General features: G+C 46.6%; 6 protein-coding genes across 10 annotated transcripts; 2 read left to right on the forward strand and 4 right to left on the reverse strand.

Moving 5' to 3' along the window:
- Positions 1-59: 59 nt before the first annotated feature.
- LOC9633186 (phosphoethanolamine N-methyltransferase 3) lies at positions 60-2,721 on the reverse strand. Its single transcript, XM_002970866.2, has 12 exons — positions 2,530-2,721; positions 2,317-2,429; positions 2,108-2,245; positions 1,803-1,940; positions 1,599-1,742; positions 1,423-1,533; positions 1,213-1,360; positions 787-1,067; positions 537-698; positions 414-467; positions 292-366; positions 60-218 (listed from the first exon to the last, which is right to left on the reverse strand). Exons 1-12 carry the CDS (start codon positions 2,549-2,551, stop codon positions 117-119), a joined length of 1,488 nt encoding a protein of 495 aa, XP_002970912.1. The 5' UTR covers positions 2,552-2,721; the 3' UTR covers positions 60-116.
- A 452-nt stretch (positions 2,722-3,173) lies between these two features.
- LOC9641305 (transcriptional corepressor LEUNIG) lies at positions 3,174-7,300 on the reverse strand. 3 transcript variants are annotated; one of them, XM_024675596.1, is made up of 17 exons: positions 7,070-7,300; positions 6,864-6,961; positions 6,687-6,796; positions 6,341-6,613; positions 6,220-6,281; positions 6,117-6,156; positions 5,909-6,058; positions 5,535-5,852; positions 5,105-5,266; positions 4,797-5,045; positions 4,608-4,737; positions 4,443-4,555; positions 4,245-4,394; positions 4,033-4,188; positions 3,860-3,976; positions 3,599-3,805; positions 3,174-3,542 (listed from the first exon to the last, which is right to left on the reverse strand). In XM_024675596.1, exons 1-17 carry the CDS (start codon positions 7,099-7,101, stop codon positions 3,399-3,401), a joined length of 2,511 nt encoding a protein of 836 aa, XP_024531364.1. In that variant the 5' UTR covers positions 7,102-7,300; the 3' UTR covers positions 3,174-3,398. The 3 variants fall into 3 exon arrangements, with proteins under 3 accessions (XP_024531364.1, XP_024531367.1, XP_024531365.1); XM_024675599.1 differs by having other exon boundaries at positions 5,535-5,849; positions 7,070-7,299; XM_024675597.1 differs by having other exon boundaries at positions 4,443-4,552; positions 7,070-7,299.
- Positions 7,301-7,474: 174 nt separating this feature from the next.
- Positions 7,475-10,228, reverse strand: LOC9641306 (alanine aminotransferase 2). The gene is made up of 15 exons (XM_024675602.1): positions 9,971-10,228; positions 9,869-9,919; positions 9,733-9,783; positions 9,609-9,674; positions 9,471-9,532; positions 9,339-9,417; positions 9,181-9,285; positions 9,008-9,118; positions 8,821-8,958; positions 8,675-8,749; positions 8,441-8,561; positions 8,217-8,371; positions 8,079-8,153; positions 7,797-8,000; positions 7,475-7,730 (listed from the first exon to the last, which is right to left on the reverse strand). The coding sequence occupies exons 1-15, from the start codon at positions 10,193-10,195 to the stop codon at positions 7,614-7,616; spliced, it is 1,635 nt and encodes a 544-aa protein (XP_024531370.1). The 5' UTR covers positions 10,196-10,228; the 3' UTR covers positions 7,475-7,613.
- Positions 10,229-10,451: 223 nt separating this feature from the next.
- On the reverse strand, positions 10,452-12,323 carry LOC9641307. Of its 3 annotated transcripts, none has more exons than XM_024675604.1 (7): positions 11,919-12,323; positions 11,600-11,849; positions 11,319-11,551; positions 11,100-11,258; positions 10,982-11,036; positions 10,714-10,920; positions 10,452-10,657 (listed from the first exon to the last, which is right to left on the reverse strand). In XM_024675604.1, exons 1-6 carry the CDS (start codon positions 12,291-12,293, stop codon positions 10,742-10,744), a joined length of 1,251 nt encoding a protein of 416 aa, XP_024531372.1. In that variant the 5' UTR covers positions 12,294-12,323; the 3' UTR covers positions 10,452-10,657; positions 10,714-10,741. The 3 variants fall into 3 exon arrangements, with proteins under 3 accessions (XP_024531372.1, XP_024531371.1, XP_002970915.1); XM_024675603.1 differs by having other exon boundaries at positions 10,452-10,670; XM_002970869.2 differs by having other exon boundaries at positions 10,492-10,920.
- A 156-nt stretch (positions 12,324-12,479) lies between these two features.
- LOC9641308 (CBS domain-containing protein CBSCBSPB3) lies at positions 12,480-15,413 on the forward strand. The gene is made up of 15 exons (XM_024675638.1): positions 12,480-12,606; positions 12,665-12,931; positions 12,992-13,163; positions 13,222-13,354; positions 13,415-13,585; positions 13,636-13,714; positions 13,767-13,880; positions 13,929-13,992; positions 14,054-14,159; positions 14,210-14,268; positions 14,327-14,430; positions 14,480-14,589; positions 14,652-14,722; positions 14,782-14,871; positions 14,928-15,413. The coding sequence occupies exons 2-15, from the start codon at positions 12,798-12,800 to the stop codon at positions 15,138-15,140; spliced, it is 1,620 nt and encodes a 539-aa protein (XP_024531406.1). The 5' UTR covers positions 12,480-12,606; positions 12,665-12,797; the 3' UTR covers positions 15,141-15,413.
- A 390-nt stretch (positions 15,414-15,803) lies between these two features.
- Positions 15,804-19,304, forward strand: LOC9633187 (fatty acid amide hydrolase). Its single transcript, XM_002970717.2, has 21 exons — positions 15,804-16,231; positions 16,416-16,516; positions 16,591-16,700; positions 16,752-16,812; positions 16,875-17,059; positions 17,125-17,254; positions 17,305-17,382; positions 17,438-17,585; positions 17,638-17,750; positions 17,795-17,870; positions 17,922-17,993; positions 18,044-18,095; positions 18,161-18,238; positions 18,293-18,373; positions 18,427-18,530; positions 18,576-18,668; positions 18,722-18,790; positions 18,840-18,904; positions 18,964-19,025; positions 19,081-19,176; positions 19,231-19,304. The coding sequence occupies exons 2-21, from the start codon at positions 16,426-16,428 to the stop codon at positions 19,285-19,287; spliced, it is 1,821 nt and encodes a 606-aa protein (XP_002970763.1). The 5' UTR covers positions 15,804-16,231; positions 16,416-16,425; the 3' UTR covers positions 19,288-19,304.
- The last annotated feature ends 552 nt before the right edge of the window (positions 19,305-19,856 follow it).

Genomic DNA, 19,856 nt, shown 5'->3' on the forward strand with positions numbered 1-19,856 from the left:
GCTAGGCGGCGATTAGATTGCTACGAACCAAGTACTCTCTAAGAAACGAGGCTATGATCTTGAGGGTAACTCTCGGAAGTTCAAGAAAAAATTGGTTTGGAACAAAAGAATGAAGATCACATCTTCTTGGTTGCGCGGAAAAGTCCCCACTTCTGGTGGCCTTGGCCGCATCGCACCAGTTTGGACTTCCAGCCTTGGACAATATCCTCGTAGTCTTCCTGGATCATCACACACAGAGATCATGTAAACAAGCTTTCAACTTTAACATCAACGAGAAACCTTGTCACTTGCCTCTGAAAAGTCTTGCAAGAAGCTTTTCTTGTTTCGCTCCACAGTATCCAGCTCCTTGGTCAGGATGCGCACAAACTAAAGCAAAAAGGAAGCTAAGAACACGACACAAAACTCTTTTTTACCTGGTCTGTGCGATCCTCTGCCACGACATCCACAAAACCAGCGTCTCTCAACATCTGTTCCGAAACAGTGACGTCGTGAATATGAATCACCAAAGGAAGAACAGGAGCGTAGAGTGGAGTTACCTGGCCATAGTGATCCACGTCGTGAAGATCATAGCCTCGTTTCTTGATGTACTCGAGAAACTCGGCAGAGACTTCGTCTCTCGATCGACAGTAGTCCGTGATGAGAAGTTTGCCCCCGGGCTTTAACCACGAAAGCAGCCTCGCGAACAAGGCTGGTTTATCCTGGAAGCATGGAGAAGAACACCACTCAGAAACAAAGAAAAAAACGGAAAAGCAAAGCCGCGAGATGGAAGCGAGAAGTAAGAGTTACCTGGATATGGAGGATGGTGTCTCGGCTGTAGATGACGTCGAAGCTCTCGGCGGGGAAGTTCTTCTCGGTGCAATCCGCGACTTCAAACTCGACAAAGCACTTGCGTCCGATGGAGCGCTCCAGAGCGATGGACACCATGTTTACCGAGAGATCGATGCCAACGACTTGGACGTCGAAGTCCTCGGCCATGTAGAAATCACCGCCCCCGATGCCGCAGCCAACGTCGAGCACCTTTTGCCCGGCCTCGAGCTTGAGACTCTCTACAAATTCTTTGGTTGTTTCTGTGTCAACACAGCCGAAGAGGATGTGAGGTAGAGCAAAGAAAAATCTGTGTGTTGTAGCTTCTTCGAACTTAGAAAGATGGAGAGATGGGAAAGAAAACGTCAGGAGATGGAAAACGTTTGGAGCGAAAGGACCAAAGCTTACCGAGTCCTCCAGTGCTTACGAAACCTTCGCCAAATATCCGCTCGTAGCGAAGGATGCCGCGCTGTGTGTACTGGACGTTATCCAAAAACTGCTGAAACTTCAAGCCATCAGGCCCCGTGCACTTGATCTTCTTCCACATCCAGCAGATCTACACGAAAAGAGAGAACGCTCCGCGTTTGTATAGCAGTGAAAACGAAGCGAAAGTTGTACCTGGTTCTGGTTCCTCTTGTTCTTGACGTAGGCCGAGACGCACTTGAACAAGACGAGCTGCAGCTTGGAGTAGCTTCCATCCTCCTCTGCGATGTAGCACTCCTCAAAGATCTGGACAAAGTTGATGAGAAAAGAATCTAAAGTCGGGTGTCTACTCGAAGTTTTTTCATCTCTACCTTGTTGTAGAAGCGGGGCTCCCGGTAATGCGTGGGATTGTTCTTGCGCTTGTGATCTCCAGACTGGTGGAAGCACGACTCCCGGAAGAAAATAGAACCCCCGCGTTTGAGCCAAAAGATCATCTTCTTGGTGAGCGCCGTCACCTGTGGTTGTAAGATAGATTTTTAGCTCGAGGAAGAAATGAAAAAATGGAGGAGACCAACCTCATCGTCGGAGAGATACATGAGTAGCCAATTGGAAAAGATGAGATCCTTGGAGGAGCGAGGAAAAGTGAGGCTGGGGGAAGTAACGTCGGCACACAGAAACTCGACGTTCCTGTGGCATCCATTCACCTCCTTGTTCTACAAAAACAAAAAAAGAGAGAAAGATCTTCCTTAGTCACCGAGAAGAAGAAGAAGAAAAGATCTTGTCTAGCGACGAGAAACAATCGAGAAGAAGACGCAAAAGATCTTGTCTAGAATCAGCAAGGAAAGAGAAAAAACTCAAAGAGAAAGAGGAAGAAACTAACCTTGTCAATGACCGACTGGACGAAATCCATGGCGACAACATGCTTGGCAGACTTTGCCAAGTCGCCAGTGAATCGCCCAATGCCGGCCCCAAGCTCCACCACGCTGATCCCCTCCAGAGGAGGAAGCATTGACAGGATCTGGAAGAAACCAAAGAAAAAATCGAGAGATAGTTTCCCTTCTTTCTCGCTCTTTCGTTCTTCTTCCATACCTCGGGACGCTCCTCTTGATCGAGCTTCGCCGCCTGGCTGTCGAGCAGCATTTCCTCCACGGTCAGCGCGGTGGAGTGCTCCTTCCAGTAGCTCAGCTGGGCATCGCGCTCGGCTAGAAAACAGGACCACAATCAAACCAATTCAAGAAACCACCAAGGGAGGAATCATCGCTGGATCGACTCCATGGGCGCTAGAATCGACCGATCGCTTACTCGAAAGAATGGGGGCCGCCATGATCGCGATTCGCGTCTGGAAATCCTCTCTCGCCGATGATCCAACCGAGTGTTACCTACATGCACGAGTAAATTTTAGCGCAAACCCTCTCTTGTTTTTATAGCAAGAAAACAAAAGCGCAGTAGCTCAGATGTCGCGGATCAAGCTTAGGAAATGGGACATTATTGGCGATCGCACAATCATCAAAGAAATAGGAAAGAGAGAAAAGAAGAAAAGCTTCCTTCCACCGCCAACTTGACACGCGCTCGGATCTCCAAACAAATTGCCACCAAAGAGAGAGAGCGAGAGAAAAGTTTCAGACAAGGATCAAACACGCGTCCCTTCACAATCGCGAAAAACACTTTTTTTTTTTCTGCGAGTCAGATCCAGGTGGGCCAAAACACTCAAGATTCAGATTCAGATTCACTGCTCAAACAGCAAAAATGTTCAGAAAACAATCGTCAAAAAAAAAAGAGTTACTCATTTTCTTCGATTCAGATTCAGATTCAGTGCCCAAACAACAAAAAAGTTCAGAAAAAAATCGTGAAAAAAAAGGAGTTACTCATTCCATTCGATTCAGATTCAAATTCAGTGCCCAAGAACAAAAACAAAAATCGTCAAAAAACAAATGCTACTCATTTTCTTCGCCCAAAGTTCTAATATATATTTTTTCCTCAGCTCGTATCTACATAGAAACCTTTCCAATTTATAAAGACCAAAAAACCCAAAAAAGAGTGATTTTTTTTCTTAGCGGTAAGGAAAGAAAGATTGCGACTTGCGTACCAGTGGCCATGTACAATTGCTGATGTCGCAGAGCACTCACTTCCTTTCATCGTCGTCTCTCCACAACCTGTGTATGAACTCTTCTCTATCTCCACAGCTTCACGCATTTATCGTGGCTGGCTGACGCAACCATGCCCGTCGCTGGCGACTGTGCCAAGGCCGCAATCAGGCCCTGGTGCGCAGGGATTGTCATGCTTTTGTTCTCGACCATGTTCCACAGCTCCAGAGACTGCGAGACAGCGAAACGTTTACACAACTTTCGAAGAGATTTGTCGCTTTCCCTACCTCGTAGCAGCCGATGATCAGTAGCGACGGATAGCTCGGGTGGAAGACACAGGAATGGAATTTGTTCCCGTTCGAGCATAGCTCGTGAACGCATTCTCCATCGCCACCGGAGCGGAGAGTCCAGACTCGGACTGAGTCCTCGCTGACGGAAGCCAAGTAGTCACCGTTTTGATCCCAGCATACGGAATGCACTGGCTTTGTGTGCCTCTGGAAGACGGACAGACTCGGTGGTTTGGAAAAAGCTCGTATTGATTCGATTACCTGAAGAGAATGCCTGCACGTCTCGGCATCGACATCGAAGATAGAAACTACGTTCTCGGCGGCGGCAGCAAGAAGCCTGCCATGACGCGGTTGAAACCGCATTTGAGTCACGCCACCCTGTGAAGATCGACAAAAACCAGTCAACAAAACTCTCAAAGGTAAGAGCTATTCACCTTGAAGACTTTGGTGCAGATGCCCTGGCTTACACTCCAGTACCTGATCTCGCTATCACCGTCGCACGAACACAAGAGGTCTTCGTTCGCTGGATGGAAATCTAAGGACATGACCGATGTTTGATGGCCAGTAAAAGTGCGCAAGGAATAGCTTGGCTGCGCGAAAATGAACCAAGTCATTGCCAAGAGATACGAAGAATTTAAGAACTCACATTGTCTGCATCCCATACTCGTACAGTCTTGTCGAAGGATGATGTCGCTAACCGCGTCGAATTTGGACTAAACCGAACATCGGTTATCAAATACGAGTGTTCTTCCAATGTACTCCGGAGTTTTAGCGTGTCCATGTTCCAGAGCACGGCCTGCATTGTAAGAGCTCAGAAAAGAAAACTCGCAAATGTGAAGCTCACCTTCTTTTCATGGCCAGCACTGGCCAATAGCTTTCCACTCGAAGAGAAATGGCAGCACACAACTTTATTTGTACTGGCACGAAGACAGCCCACCGAGTTGAACGTAAATTCTGCTACAAATAAAACCTTCTAAAAAAAAAGAACTGCAAGACACACGAAACTCACCTTTGGACGCGTCGACATTAGGACTCGGCTTCGTACTGCTAAAGAGACCATCTCGCGGATCGGTTTCCTCGTGAGATAAAAAGGACTCAACGTTGTCATCCAATCCATCCTCGAGCCTGTCAATATCAGCCTGGAGCAAACTATTAATATTGAGGTCCTCGACAAAAACAGCTAAAAAGCCACAATTACCAGTTGATTAGAGGGTGACGTCAATGTACCGTGACCTTCTGATCCATACATCATCAAGGATTTAGAAATGCTGCTACTTTGATGCATCGGGCCACCCATAGACATAACGTCCCCAGGTGTATGAGTTGATGGTGTAGAAGGCGAGTTTGGAGATCGACCTGCGGTGTTTCCAGTTCCAGTGCTATTAGCCGGGCCAGAGGACGATGCCGGTTGCTTTCTCTTTCTTCCACTTTGGCTCCGAGTTCCAGTCTAAAATATATTCTTTGTGAGATATCCATATAAAATACAATCTCAAAATCAGTACAAACCTTCGCTGTACCGGTGCTGTTGTTACTGCGGCTCGGTTCAATTGAACCATAGATTTGTATGGCTGCATCAGCTCCAGTTTGCTGCGGCTGCTGTGGAGTAGCTTGTTGAGGATTATTTTGCTGCATATTTAACTTACTGTTCTGCTGCTGCATTACCTTCATCTGAAAAAGAACACAACAAAAAGAAAGAAAAAATGAGCGAAACGGTTAGTACACACTAGTTCTCAAAAGCGAATAAAATCAAGACCGGACCGTGCTAGTTAGACATCGTCTCAGGCATCTCTAAGGGGATTACCATATAAAAGACGAAACTATCTCATCGTACTCTCCGGCATCTGCAAAAGGACAACTCAGGAGACTCAACCGGGTATTTTTCGCATAGCAATCATCATCAGTTAGCGTGTAAGTGTCGGTGTTAGTAGTTACAAACCTTCATTAGAAGCTCCTGGTCTTGAGATGTTGCACGCGACAGAGGTGATGCAGCTTGCAAGGGAGAACCAATAACCGCGGCTGCCGGATCGTTGAAAACATTCGCTTGTCCTTCTTTTCCATTCCTGTTGTTGAGTAGCATTTTGAACCGCCGAGGATCTACATCAGCTAGTGCTGATGAGGGGATGCTGCCTTGAGGCTGAGCCTGAAAAAGTAGCTGCTGTTGATGAGGAGTCAATGCATGTAATTGCTGGTAAGCGTGTGAGGACGACTGTAGAAACGGTTTCTGCTGCTGGATCAAGCGTTGATCCATGCCCTGCTACGAGAAAAAGCATTAATAAATTGCGACGAAAATAGAAACAGAAAACCACTTACAGCCAAAGACGGCCAGCTCTTCTGTACAAGTAAATTTGAGGATTGATTTGTGTTCGCGCCTGGTGCTAATATACCGCCTTTCATATTGAATAATGCGGGATCAGTTGCTGGTGATCTTTGATTTAATAAATGAACATCACTTTTATTATCCTGCATTATAGAAAAGATTTGTAGAACCTGTAGAACAAAAGAACCATGGAGTAAATACCTGAAGTGCTTGTTGCTGACGAGCCTGAATGCCAGCTGACCTGCGCAAGAGAAGTAAATAAAAGTTAAAGGTCGTAAAGAAAATGCAACATCATCCTACACACCCTGGAGGAGCAACTGAAGGCTTGATATCTGGGTTTGGATCCAGTGACGTATCTCCATACCTCTGCCAAAACAAAGAAATAAATTCAGCCTTAAGATAGAAACAAACGTCTGCTAGCACACCTTCAAAGATGGCTCATCTTGCTTGAGCTTCTCCTCGTAGAGCTTTGCAGCCATAACATTAGCCGTCGGCGTGGCTTGACGAAGAAGAGCTTCCGAAGGACTGCTCATCAATGGCCTTTGCTGCTGTTGAGCTTGCTGCTGCTGATGATGCTGCTGTTGGTGCTGTTGAGCTTGCTGCTGCTGTTGTTGCTGCTGCTGCTGCTGCTGCCTGAGAAGCTGCATTTGATGGAGAGTTTGAGGCTGTTGTTGCTCGCGAGCTTTCAGTTTCTGGGTCTAAAAGACATTCACTATATCAGCTCCTCGAGAACAAAGGAAAAAAAAAAACAAAAAGAGGGTTTGATCCAACCTCGATGTAAGCCGCTGCCACCTCCGAGTGCTTCTCATTCGTGCGAGCAATGAAGATATCCCAAAACACGGACCACCACTCGAACAAAAATCCCCCGGGTGCATCGATAGCTACAAAGTTCCAAAGAAAAAAGGATCACTCGTGACTCCACCCAATCAATCGAGATGACAAACTTACCGACGGGATCGGACGACACTTTTCCTTCCGTGAAAAAAGCCTTTGCCGAGTTCTGCAAGTTCCTCTTCGTGAGATAATCATGGATGTACACGTCCAGCCTAAAATCCAAGCGTAAGAAACACGATCATCGATCATTTCATCAAGAACCCAGATCACGATAGCGCGAGCTGGAATCACCGGCATTAGCGGCAGCAGCAGTAACTTACATCTTATCCGCCTCCCAGTTGCTCTGCGCCATGGCTTGTAGCACCGAATTGGCGCACGAGCAAGGCGCCGATCGATCAGAAGCTACTGTCGCCAAATGCCAGCCGAAATTTCGCCAGCGCCTACCCTAGCTAGTGCGAGAATGCCGCGCGCCCTCGTCCGCCATAGCCGCGAGCTCACTCACTCTCCGAAGAATGCGAGTGTTGGAGATGCCGAACCTGGCAACCGACCCACTCCGAGCCTAGCTCGCCATCGGGGACGTCGAAGTCGTGTCGAATCTGACGGCTGTGGAAGCTTAACCGACAGCTGGAAGCATAACCAATTGTAAATTTCCACGTGGACAGGACAGAATGTACTTGGAATGTTCTTGGGCCACGTTAAACCCAAAACCTTCCCCGGCACGCATATTCGCAATCTTCGTACACATCTTATTTATCAAAAATTTGGCCTAAGACAGGACATGAATCTTCCAAAATAATATCTTCTTTGTGTCGTTCACTTCTTTGTAAGATTTCTTGTGTCTCGACCATAAAAATCATGTTTTCTTCAGTCTCGAAACTCGTCCATAAACCTTTGGTGGAAGCTCGTCAAGCGAGTGATCAAGGCTGGCATCTTTTCCTCGGCCGGAAGAATAGTGCATCTGATGTGCCAAGTTCCGGGAACCTGAGAAAACGAAGTATAGATAAGCTCGGTTCTCGAGAAACCAAAACAATGTAGCTGGAAACTTACTTGACCGAATCCTGAGCCAGGAACGACGACAATGCCAGTTGCATCGAGTAATCTCCGAGCGTAAAACGTATCAGCAGCCATGGAGACCGCTGCTGCAGCCTTGAGAGCTCTCTCCGGTAAATGGAGCCGAGGAAACAAGTACATCGCGCCCTCGGCCTGGTTGCAACTGACGCCTTCTAGCTTATTAAATCCTTCGGCCAGCAGCTGCAAGAGGAGGGACTTAGTCTCGGGCTGAGCAGGAAAAAAAAAAGGAAAACACGGCGAGATCGTCGTCTTTCTGACCTTGGCGCGTCTCGCAAGTGAAGCCAATATGCCATCACGCTCTCGGACGTAGTCTTCATAAGATTCGTCGCCGGCCTGCATGTTGACAGCATTCTTCAGCTAGAGAAAAACAAAAAACCAGAAGAGGCTTGCTGATACCTTTGGCGGATTCGAAACCAGGCTCATTAGAATTTGACCGGAAATATTTGAGCAAAGATTCACAGACGCGATCTTGTAGATTTGTTCCTTGACGTCTTTGTCCACTCCCGTAACTTCCATGTAGCCCCCTCTTCTTCCGCATTCACCGTAATAACCTGTGTGTCAGAACTAGAGATCATCAGATTCCCAGAGAACAAAAAAAGCTCCCAGTGTATGCAACTCACCTTTTGAAACCGAATGGAAGGATACTATGCTGAGATCGTTTTCTCCTAGTCCCATACTTCGCGCAACTTTCTTGAATGATTGGAACTTTTTACCTTCAGCATAGATGTTCTCTTGATACACCTGCATAAAAGAAAATGTCAGCGCACCTTCTAACAAAGATGCAAACTAGAAAGCGCTTGGTGAACTTTGGGAAAGTTATCACCACGCACAAACCTAAGCTGTCTTTAATGCACCTCATCAGCAAGTAACAAAAGCCGCTCGTCCTTGCAAAACTGAATAATTTTTTTCTGGTTTTCTTCCGACAGGACCTGGAAAAACAACGCAAAGGATTAATAACGACTTAAAATTGCGTGGAGCACTATCGGCAATGAGGAAACACCTGACCAGTCGGATTCCCAGGATTGATGACTACAAGAGCTCGAACATTGATCCCAGAACCCCTGGCTTTCTGGATTTGCTGTTGAAGTTCCTGCACTTCAAGACCCCAACCTGCGCTCTCATTCAAATAGTAAGGAACCTGCGCAAAAATGTAAGTTTTCTGCGAAGCAAAACCTCCGAAAGCGTACCAAGCTTCCTCCATGGAGTGTCATGGATGCCGAGTACAAGGGATATTGCGGTATAGGACACATGATCCCGTCCTTTTCCGAGCTTATAAGTAGCTGCATCATCATATGCACCTAAATAGCGCAAAACTCACTTAGTTTAAAGCTCAAAGCTCAATGCGAAGTAAACTGCTTACTGCAACACTCGCTCCATCTGTAAGGTATAAATCCTCCGCTTTGGCCGGATATCCATCACGACGTGCAATGGCTGCTGCAATTTCTTCACGGCAATATTGTAGACCCTGTAGCAATGTCAGGACCACTCAAGTTGAGAGTGTAACTTTGCAGTACGCACCTGGCTGTGGCTGTAAGCACCAGTAGCCTTTCCAGGAATTTTATCTATGATCTTCCAGGCTCTTGCTATAGCATCAGCACTGCGGAAAGAACGCTCCTGTTAAAAAAAGCCGGAAACTTGAGTACTTCTTACCTGAAAAGAGCATGAGTTTCAGCTTTATCGAGTAGCGAAGGGTTGTCACACAAAGCAACCACCTGAGATACGAACAAAACCAAGCATTTATACCGAGGCCCGGAAAAAGAGAAGAGACTTGCGAGTAAAAACACTTGCCTCTCGAAAAAAAGTGATTGGTACTTGGCCTAGAGATTGTGGATTCCCAATATTGCAGTAGATAATCTGCACACAAACGACGACAGTGAGAAAACATTCCACAAAACCAAGGCGTTTTTCTCACCTCCTCGAATGGTAGCGACGATGGTTTCGTGATTAGTTCCTGTTCCAGGAGCTGGAAAACATGCCACAAGTCAACAACGTGAACAGGAAAGATTCCAGATCAAAATAGAGAAGAGAAACAAAAAGAGGGGCAGCACCTGTGCTCGCATTACAATCTCTCCTCGGACAGCATACTCGCATTTCGTCACCTGGACAAGAGAGAATTCAATCAAGCTACAAGCATCGACGATAGATTTTACCTTGGGATTGACATTCCCAATGGTGAGCGGCGACAACCACGTCATGGTGGAGAGCTTCCGGATCCCTGCACACCCGCCCTTGCTTGCCTCCTCCTCCACAACCTCCGCTGTAGCGATTGCAGCGGCGGAGAGCGATCTGGATTGATGATCCATGGAGCTGCCGACGCAGGCCCCGATGCTGCCTCTGCTTCGCCTCGCCGCGGCCACCGCGAATCTCCGGAGCATCGCGAAAGCTTTTAAACCCTAGCCAAGCCCCCCCCTAGGGTTTGCCGGCCACCAGGTTGCTTCGTTGCCACCTTCCTCAATGGCCAGCACATTGGTCAAAGTCATACGCCTCCAGTTCTTTGACCGGACCGGCTCATCACGTCCATAGAGAATTCCTTGACAACCATCTCAACCTTACAAAAATTTGATCATCACATATGCCCTGTCTGGGCATATCCCAGTCCACTTATAGTGGCGGCCAAGCCATGGACAGTAAAAATCAAAAGAAATCGTTGAATAGCGATAGAAGACGCGAAAGACTCGCTCCAATCGAAGCGTTGAAAGAAGCGCTACTACATTGACAATGCTGCACACGAAAGCGTTACAGTGACATTACTTCTTTGTGTCGAAAAAATCGCTCCACGAAAGCGTCGAAACACCACCATAGACAATACTTTCCTCGACCTTTAAAGATTTCTGGCACTGTTCTCAAAGACTTCCAAGAAGAGTTACTTAGAAGAACTAAGGAAGCTACTTACAGGAAGTGCTATAGCGTTTAGCATTTTGTCAAGCCGATGGCTGAAAGAGCTGCTGCGGTGCCTCGTGTGATTCTGAGAAGCTGTGCCTCAACGTATGTCCGCGGTCCTGTCTCGTGTCCATGAGGTTCTTGATCGAAGTAGCACACTTCCAGGCAAGAACATCGGAGTTGCACTCCGTGGCTACAGACAAGAGTTTAATCCAGTTATCTGCAAAAAACAAGCGAAAAAACAAAATAACGAAACCAATCAATGAACGAAAACATCGTACCAGGAGTGGCGACTATGGCAGCTTCAGACCGCAACTTAAGTACATCGACACCATACTGAAAGAAAAACAAAAGCACAGAAGAACTGTCAATCGATCGGTTACTAGATAGTGTAATTACCTTGTGAGCAGCCACGAACAGATCAATACCTCGCTGCTCTATCAAGGATGCATCCAAATGACCCGTGTAAAGGAACTCGACCATCGCTTTCACAATGTTGAAGGATGCATCTTTCATGTCGATCCTGGAGGAGTTGCTTTCGATGTTAAGTTTCAATATCTGGAAGATAAAACAGCGATATTAGCTCTGTGAAGCTTCAGTTCATCACCAGGAGCTCACCTTGGATGCGCCAGACAAAAGAAGTTTTAATGCTTCGATATGCCTCCCTTCTGCCCAAAGCTCGATCGTCTCATGTTTTCCGCTATGAAACACGCTCTTCCAGTTTTTTTGTATGATTTCTGGAATGGCGTTCTCATGAACCGTAGGTTCTTTCACATTGTTAGCAACGTAGTGTCTAATGGTTGCTTCCGCCAGTAGCTTGAGCATCGAGTCCCAGTGACGATACTCCCATCCTACGTAAAAGTCAGTCCCAACCATAAACAAAGTGAATCCATCCATACCTTTCAGATAGAGCGACGACTTGAGCTCCAACACGACCAACAATGGTGGTTTTTGATGAAAATCTACTTTCCTTGTTTCCAAAACACCTGTGTGCTTGACGTCGTGACGGATGATAGAAATCCGATGGGTGGCTGGAGTACCAGCAGCCTTGGCACAAACACTCGCTCCATGCTTGATAAGAAGGTCAACCATTTCCAAGTTCCGAGATTGCTCGTATTTGTACACTGCTAGATGCAATGCAGTCATTCCCTGGACAATCCAATCCAAGTTGCGATGAACAGGACGAACAAACAAAAAAACAGTGAAAGAAAATCTCACATCATCATTGTAGGCATTGACATCCAGCTTCCTGTTCTTAAGCAACCCTTCCAAGGCCGTGACATTCCCATCCTCTACGCAGCGAAAGAATGTGGCTTGATCCAGCCGCAGATCATGCCCTGCATCATCCGACAGTCCTACAACTTCTACCGAGGGCTTCACCTGATCGAGACGAGGACTCGCAGCACTGGCGCTCGATCTTGGGGAAGAAGCCGCCGCCCCAGCCGATAGCAAAGATTCTTTCCCAAGCGACCCCGACAAATCCACGGACTCCAAAGATTCCAGCTTCGGCGGGAGCTCCTGAGGATCCGCGATCGGTAGCGCTTGATCTCCTTCCAAGAGCCTTGGCACCGGCTCCAGGCGCTCGTCCGCCATTGCCACGCCGTACAACGAAGCCCTCGCAAATATGAAATGCCAAGGGTTTATGCTAGACATTCCGTAACGTAAATCTTTCGATCCAACGGCCATCGGGCAGCCAATCCGACGGTTAATACGAGGGATATTCTGCTTTTAGTGGATAGAATGTATTTCAAACGTTGACAAAGATGTGTCCGTACAGGCTTCGCTCAAATTATGTTCCATTTTAGGGTCTTTCTTTCGCGTGATTCCCCCGCATTGAGATGCTTCAAGAAGGGCGGCGATGGCGATCACTGGCGCCGGGAGTGAAGCCGGGCGATCGATCGATCTGGTATGTGCTCGTCGCTCGCTCGGATCTTTCTTCGGCGAATTTAATTCCCTCTCTCCAGGTTCTTGGAGCATCTGAGAGGGATATTTTAGGCGATTTCCGCCGCGTTAGCTGCTTCTTAGGCGACGAGACGATGAATTCTTGGAGGATTCTTTAGTTCTTCGTTAGCAATCTTGCAGGTTTTGGTAGCAAAGATGAGCACGGCAGTGCATGGCACCAACAAGAACCCTCCTAAGCGCGGGCCTTCTCTCTCGAGAAAAAAGACGCCACCGGAGAATGGCGGCAGCGCTCTGCAAAAATCGCGCAGTGGCAGTGGCGGGATGATCTCGTGAGTTCGTTATTTTTTTCTTTCTTATCCACTTTCCCGACACTAAACTTGTTTTTAAAGATCGGGTGGGACAGCGGAACGCACAGTGAAAAAGCTGAGACTTTCCAAGGCCTTGACTGTTCCCGATGGAACATCGGTCGCGGATGCATGCAAGCGAATGGCGAATCGCAGGGTTGACGCTGCTTTGCTTACGAATTCGAGTGCTCTTCTTTGTGGAATCATCACTGATAAGGTAGCGCTAGATAAATAACTTTAGCTTGTATTCCTAACTTTCGAACTTGTGTGTTTAGGACGTCGCAACTCGAGTGATTGCTGAAGGCTTGAGACCCGAAGATACTCCCGTTTCGAAAGTGATGACACGGAATCCTACCTTTGTTATGAGCGATTCTTTGGCGGTGGACGCACTTCAAAAAATGGTTCAGGGTATGTTGATTTGCTGTTTCATCCTTGTATCTGATCTAGAGATTATCGGTTGTTTTACAGGAAAGTTCAGACACTTGCCTGTCGTAGACAATGGCGAGGTGATTGCACTTTTAGACATCACGAAGTGCCTGTATGACGCTATAGTGCGCATGGAGCGGTCTGCATTGAAGGGTAACGCGATTGCAGCAGCTGTGGAGGACGTTGAACGTCAATGGGGAAACACGTTTTCTGGTAAGAAATGTCCCAGCATAAACAGAGTTCTAATTGAAATATTCTTGCAGGGCAGTCAAATTTCGTTGAGACATTGAAAGAGAGAATGTTTAGGCCGACGTTAGGAACACTAGTTAATGAGAATACGAAGTAAGACAACTAGTTGTTAGCGAGATTACTTTTAACGCATCTACCTTTTCAGAGTAGCCACTGTTGCGCCCGGTGATAGCGTTTTTACTGCGACAAAGAAGATGCGTGAATTGAAGGTTAACTCCGTAGTAGTAACTGTTGGAAACAAGCCTGTGGGTATTCTCACGTAAGTCAGCCTTTTTTCATACTTTTTCCTCATCAATAATTCGAGCAGATCCAAGGACGTGTTAATGCGAGTAGTTGCAGTTGGTGTTGCTGCTGATATACCAGTTGAAAAGGTACAGGCATCGAGATTGCAGTTGAAAGCTTACTACTTTTGTAATGTCTGTTTTCTGCCAGATTATGACGACAAATCCAGAATGTGCAAACTTGGAAATGACGATAGTGGACGCCCTCCATACTATGCACGATGGCAAATTTCTCCATTTGCCAGTGATAAATAAAGGTTGGCTTGGTGCTTCAGCTTTCTGTTTTCTTATCGTCTTTTGTTTTCAGATGGTCATGTTGTATCTTGTGTTGACGTTCTTCATATTACGCATTCAGCTTTCGCAACGGTCAGTTTTGAAGTAAAGCGTTTACGAAAAACTTCATATCGTGTTGTTTGGTCTTTAGGTTGGCTCTACTCCAGGACTAGGGGATGGAGGAATGATGCAAAAATTCTGGGATTCAGCTTTTGGACTAGAACAGTCTACCGAAGACGACGATGATTCCAGAAGGTAAAACTCTGAATTTGCTACTTTTATTACTTAACATGCTTGCGGCCAGTGATGTTTCAGCTAGACTGCATCTTCATGCTGAGGGAGGAAAGGGTTCAGCAAACACATTTTCATTTAAGCTAGAAGACAAGAAGGGCCGAGTCCATCGGTTCCAATGCGGCGAGTGATTTTTCTTCTTTTTTTTTTTATTTTGCAATTCGTGACTGAGGGCTATTTTTCAGGCTCTGAAACTCTAGTCGATTTGGTTGCCGCCATAAAGAACCGAGTGGGGATAGATGTTCCACAAATACTGGTATTTATCATTTACATTTTCTGTGCGACGCTTTGTTTACTTTTGGTTGGGGCTTCCAGTACGAAGACGACGAAGGGGATAGGGTGTTACTCGCTACGGACAGCGATCTTGTAGATGCACTGCGATTTGCTAAAGTCTCGGGCTCAAAGGTAATGCGTTTGAACCTTACCTGCAATTTAAAAACCTATTAAATGTTCATTTGCAGGGCTTGCGGTTGTTCCTGGACGAGTCGACCGAGAGCCCCACTGCCGTAACAAAAAAGAAAACTCCCAGACCAGCTGGTAGGGTACCATCGTCCTTCGACTTCGCATTCAAAGAGAGCTGGCCTGCGTCTACGACGACGGCAACTATTGCTGCGGGTGCAGCTATGGTGGTTGGATTCAGTCTCCTGGCATACCTGAGAAGGTCCAACCCGTAAGTAGCATCAGAAAAACATCGAATAAGTTGATCAACTTCTTCCTCTTCGCATAAAAAGCTCTAAAGGAAGGCTGGGCAACGTAAAGGTTTAAGCTGTGCCATAGAACTTTGTAGTTCTGACCGAGTTTTTCTTGCGGCTTGTGGTGCAGAGAAGCTCTGCTCACGAAAACGAAGTCGTTGATATCACACCTCAAACCGAAGCAACGGCAGCGCATAAGATTTGTTTGGCTGTCCGATGATAAGTTCCCTTAACTTACATGCTTTGGATTCACTACTCTGTTGTTAGATGATATGGAATTCAAAGCTGTGGCAGAAAGAACAATCGAGAAAAGGAGGCGTTGGTGGAAATCTGATGAAGAACAAGCCAACTTTCTTTCTGGTGTCCGAATTCCAGGAAGCGTAGAGCTCGCAGAGCGCGAAAGTTTGGATAGATCAACAATGCCAACCGCATTACGAGGGGGCGTACGTATTTTCATACGTTTGAGACGAGCGTCACAGCTGGCCCCCTGGCCAGAATAGCGAGGCGCCAAAAAAGAATAAAATGAAAGGGAGATCGCACAAATCAATGCGCTATGGCATCTTCCTTGCTCGCCACCCGGATAAAGTATGAAGAGATTCCGGAATCTTCGCATTTCGAAACGGGCGACGAGATGGACCGCTGGGATTCGCACTACGCTGCCATGATTGCCAGATCTTTCCCATGCTACGTAGAATTGGCCACGAGATGGACGGCCGGGATTTGGTAGGCGCTCACTATGATTGCCAGGTTATTCCAAGCATTGGGAAATTTTCTCCCCTACCTGGCACAACGAGAAATGGTGGTAGGTGAAACCTTGTGTGAGACAAAGCTTCACCTAAACCATTTAAACCGGGCAATGTGACTTTTCTTTACTTTTCACCGCAGTGAAAAAGAGAATTATCCGCCAGGGTTTATGTTAATGTGATCCCTACTTCCAGTTCTTTGGCTTGTTTTGCTGCGCCTTGGCGGAGGCGGGGGAAGAGGCAACGAGGCGATCGCTCGATGGATAATCGCTGATCTGCCAGTGTCGCGGTGAAATTTCCGGCTCTCGTTTGCTAGCGCCTCGATTCCAGGTGATTTTGGAGCTCCGGTTTGGTTCTTGGGAGTTATTTTCGATGATGAATCCATCGCTCTCCCTGGATTTCGTGAAATTCATGGATTCTCTCTCTCTCTCTCTCTCTCCCTGGATTTCTCGCTGTGCGGATGGTCGTTTCCCCTTTGCCTGGCTGATTTCTCGACTTTTCTTTGGTGGTTCAGGGGAAGAGAAATGGGAATCAAATGGCTCGAGTACACACCAGTGGAGCGAATGAGCACGAAAGAAGATAGCGATGTCGAATATCTATACGTGGAAGTTAAAGGTGAGGATAGTTTCCATGAAATTTCTTTTGTAAAAGTGCTTGATTGACCTGGTGTCGACCACCGTGTGAACCAGCTCCACGCATGGCTGGCTTGACTCTCAAATGCTTTACCTGGATGATGGAGTCCACCATTGGAACTTTTTTTCTAAAACCAAAGCTTAAGAGGGACAATCTTATCACAAAGGTTAGTGTTCATAGTTTGTCTTGCTCAATGTGTCGACATTGTTTATGGCAGACATTTGTGCAATCCCGGTATGATGAGCCTCCCATGTTTCAGCCGCATTTCTCATTGCCAGGTAGTTTTTTTGTGAGATCATATAACCTGAATTGGTATTTAGATAGAGCATTTACTTTACAGAACCGGAGGATGGTGTGCTGACGCTTGACTCGAGTCTTTCGGTTCCTGGTAGAGTTGCCCGCTCGTTGGACTGCCTTGGTAGCCTTCACGAAAGGAAAGCCGGGGATGGAGCATATGTGTTTCGGCACTGGACTATCCGGGACTATACACACGCTTATAAGTCTGGCCGCCTTATGCCAACACAGGTGATATTGGTTTTTTTAGTTTAAGCACTGCATTGGATTTAGCGCTCATGCGATTGATCATGCAGGTGGCAGAGAGATTTCTCTCTGCGGTCGACGAGTCTATAAAAGGACAACCAGGAATGAGTATCTTTATCGCATATAATCCTCGAGATATACTTCGCCAAGCAGAAGAGTCCACTTCCCGATACAAGCAAGGTACAAGTTTGTTTTTCTCCACGATTACTTTCTAAATCTTTGACATGAAGGGAAACCTTTGTCTGTTCTCGACGGAGTTCCAATTGCTGTGAAAGACGAGCTTGATTGTCTGCCATACGACACCACCGGTATATTTTAATTTAAGCGTTAGTAGTCACTTTATAAACGTTTCGCTCATTTCAGGTGGCACGAAATGGATGAGTAAAGTGAGAGATGTCAAAGAAGACGCAGCATGCGTATCGAAGTTGAGGGCGTGTGGAGCGATGCTTGTCGGAAAAACTAATATGCATGAGCTCGGGCAAGGCACTACTGGCATCAATCCTCACTATGGGTATCACATTTATATACAAAACATATTTTCGACTCATGATCGTGTTTGACAGGGCAACACGAAATCCTTATAACAAAGCAAAAGCGTCTGGGGGATCATCTGGAGGTTCAGCTGCTGCAGTGGCTTGTGGACTCTGTCCTGCTGCATTAGGAGTCGATGGCGGAGGTAATGTCCAGCCACGAGACTTCAAGCTCATGTCTCGTTTACAGGCTCTGTGCGCATGCCGGCAGCACTCTGCGGGATTGTTGGATTGAAAGGCACATTCGGGCGTATCTCGTCTCATGGGTATGTCTTTTAATTTCTTCTCTTCACGTAGATGTTTACGATTTAGAGCAGGGTGCTTCCTCTAAACTGGACAGTTGGAAGCGTTGGGGTATTGGCAGCAACGGTCGAGGACACGCTTATAATGTATTCGATTTAAATTATCAGTCTCCTCTTTTCTCATAAAACTACTGTAGGTATGCAGCTGTTCAGGGCCATCTTTCTAGCGACCGCATTGTTTCAATACCTGTAAGATGCCATTGAACTTTTTTATTACCTTCACATTGTCAACAACAAGTCTGTCCTTATTGCAGCCTCAGGTCACTCTGCCGCAGTTGAACCGTATCGAAAACGAGGCTATTGGCGGCTTAAAACTTGCAAAATACACCGAGGTTATCAAGGCTATGAGGCCTGTAGTGTTTGCTGACGATCTGTTTTTCATCCAGTGGTTTGACGATTCGGATCCTGATGTGAAGGACCGATGTTACGCAGCCTTGAGTAAACTACAGAAACGATATGGTTGCAAGGTGAGCGTGATTTTTTCCTGTTTACTATCAACTGAATGGTGTGATTTGAGCAGACCGTTGAGGTCACTATACCGGAATTGGAGGAGATGCGTTTAGCACATTTTGTCACAATCGGCTGCGAGTGTTACAGCTCCATTGGAATCCAATATGAAAACGTGTAAGAACGTATATTATGGATCGAGAACTAAGTGCTTTTCTGCAGAGGTGTAACCGCTACTGGTGCGGATATCCGAGTTGGATTTGCTTTGTATAAATCCTTTACGAACACCGAATATCTTTCAGCGCAACGCATGAGGCAAGCCTTGAAATCTCTTTTTGTAAACAACTAGCACTGGTTTTACACAACAGGTATCGCCAAATGTACTACCATATGGAGATATTTAAGAACGCAGATGTGATCGTAACTCCTACCACAGCGTGAGCTTGTTAGAACCTTGGTTGCATACTCTGAGCACTTGATCCACAGGGCAACAGCACCATCTATTTCGTTGGACGCTCTTGAATGTGGAGAACTCAACTATGTCTATGGAGGTAGCCGTCTTGAGTTTTGCTAATGTTCCAGCGATTTGTTTCAACGTGAATCATTGCAGCTAAACTCATGCGGTACCAGATTGCTGGGAACTTCATCGGACTTCCCGCGATATCTGTGCCGGTAAACCACATGAACAAACTCCATCTCTAGCTAGCTCAATCTTTGGAGTTACCAGGTTGGATTTGACCAGGCGGGCATGCCGATTGGCATCCAACTTATCGGGAAACCATGGTCGGAAGCTACGCTGCTCAGGCTTGCATACGTGATTGAGGTGAGAGATCACATTCTCCATTCACAGAGATGATAAAAGCTTTTTACTCTACAGGGCCTTTGTGCTGCTGAGAGCCGGCGGCCAGAGGTGTTGTTCGATCTCTTGCTATAAATTGGGCGAGCTTTGTTTATGCAATGTAATGTTTAGTTTTTATTTAAGTATACAAGGTTAGTGTTTAATGTTAGTACTAATTCAAACCTTGGTGTCACCTTTTATGAAAGGAGATTTTAAAACTTGAGGGCGGGCTTACAAAGTGTCATCAGATCATCAGAGAAGATGATCTCGATGATGTTGCGCGACGAATCGCCACGCCCCAGCTCCGACACTGAAGAACACAAAGAATTAGAATGATCGTGGAAACGGTTGATCAAAGAGAGAATATTTTGCGACCATCAAGTGGAAGAAAGGAAAATACTCCAAATTTAGACCACGGCCATATATATATATATATATCTAGGTAGAAAGTTTTTATATATGGCAATGCTTCGGGCAGGTCGGTTATGCCGGAGGTTTTCTTCTCTGTCAAAGGCGTCGCTAGACGTAGATGGTGTCTTCATGAACCGATGCGAACTGGCGAAGTTGCAGAGGGCGCTATCCAAGCGCCCGGGAGATGCCGGAGTCGTGGCGGCTCTGCAGGGGCCCAAGTCGTCGGGCAAGACCATGCTGATCAGCGAGTTTTG

This window comes from Selaginella moellendorffii, unplaced genomic scaffold (genome assembly GCF_000143415.4).
Source record: "Selaginella moellendorffii unplaced genomic scaffold, v1.0 SELMOscaffold_15, whole genome shotgun sequence".
NCBI lineage: Eukaryota > Viridiplantae > Streptophyta > Lycopodiopsida > Selaginellales > Selaginellaceae > Selaginella > Selaginella moellendorffii.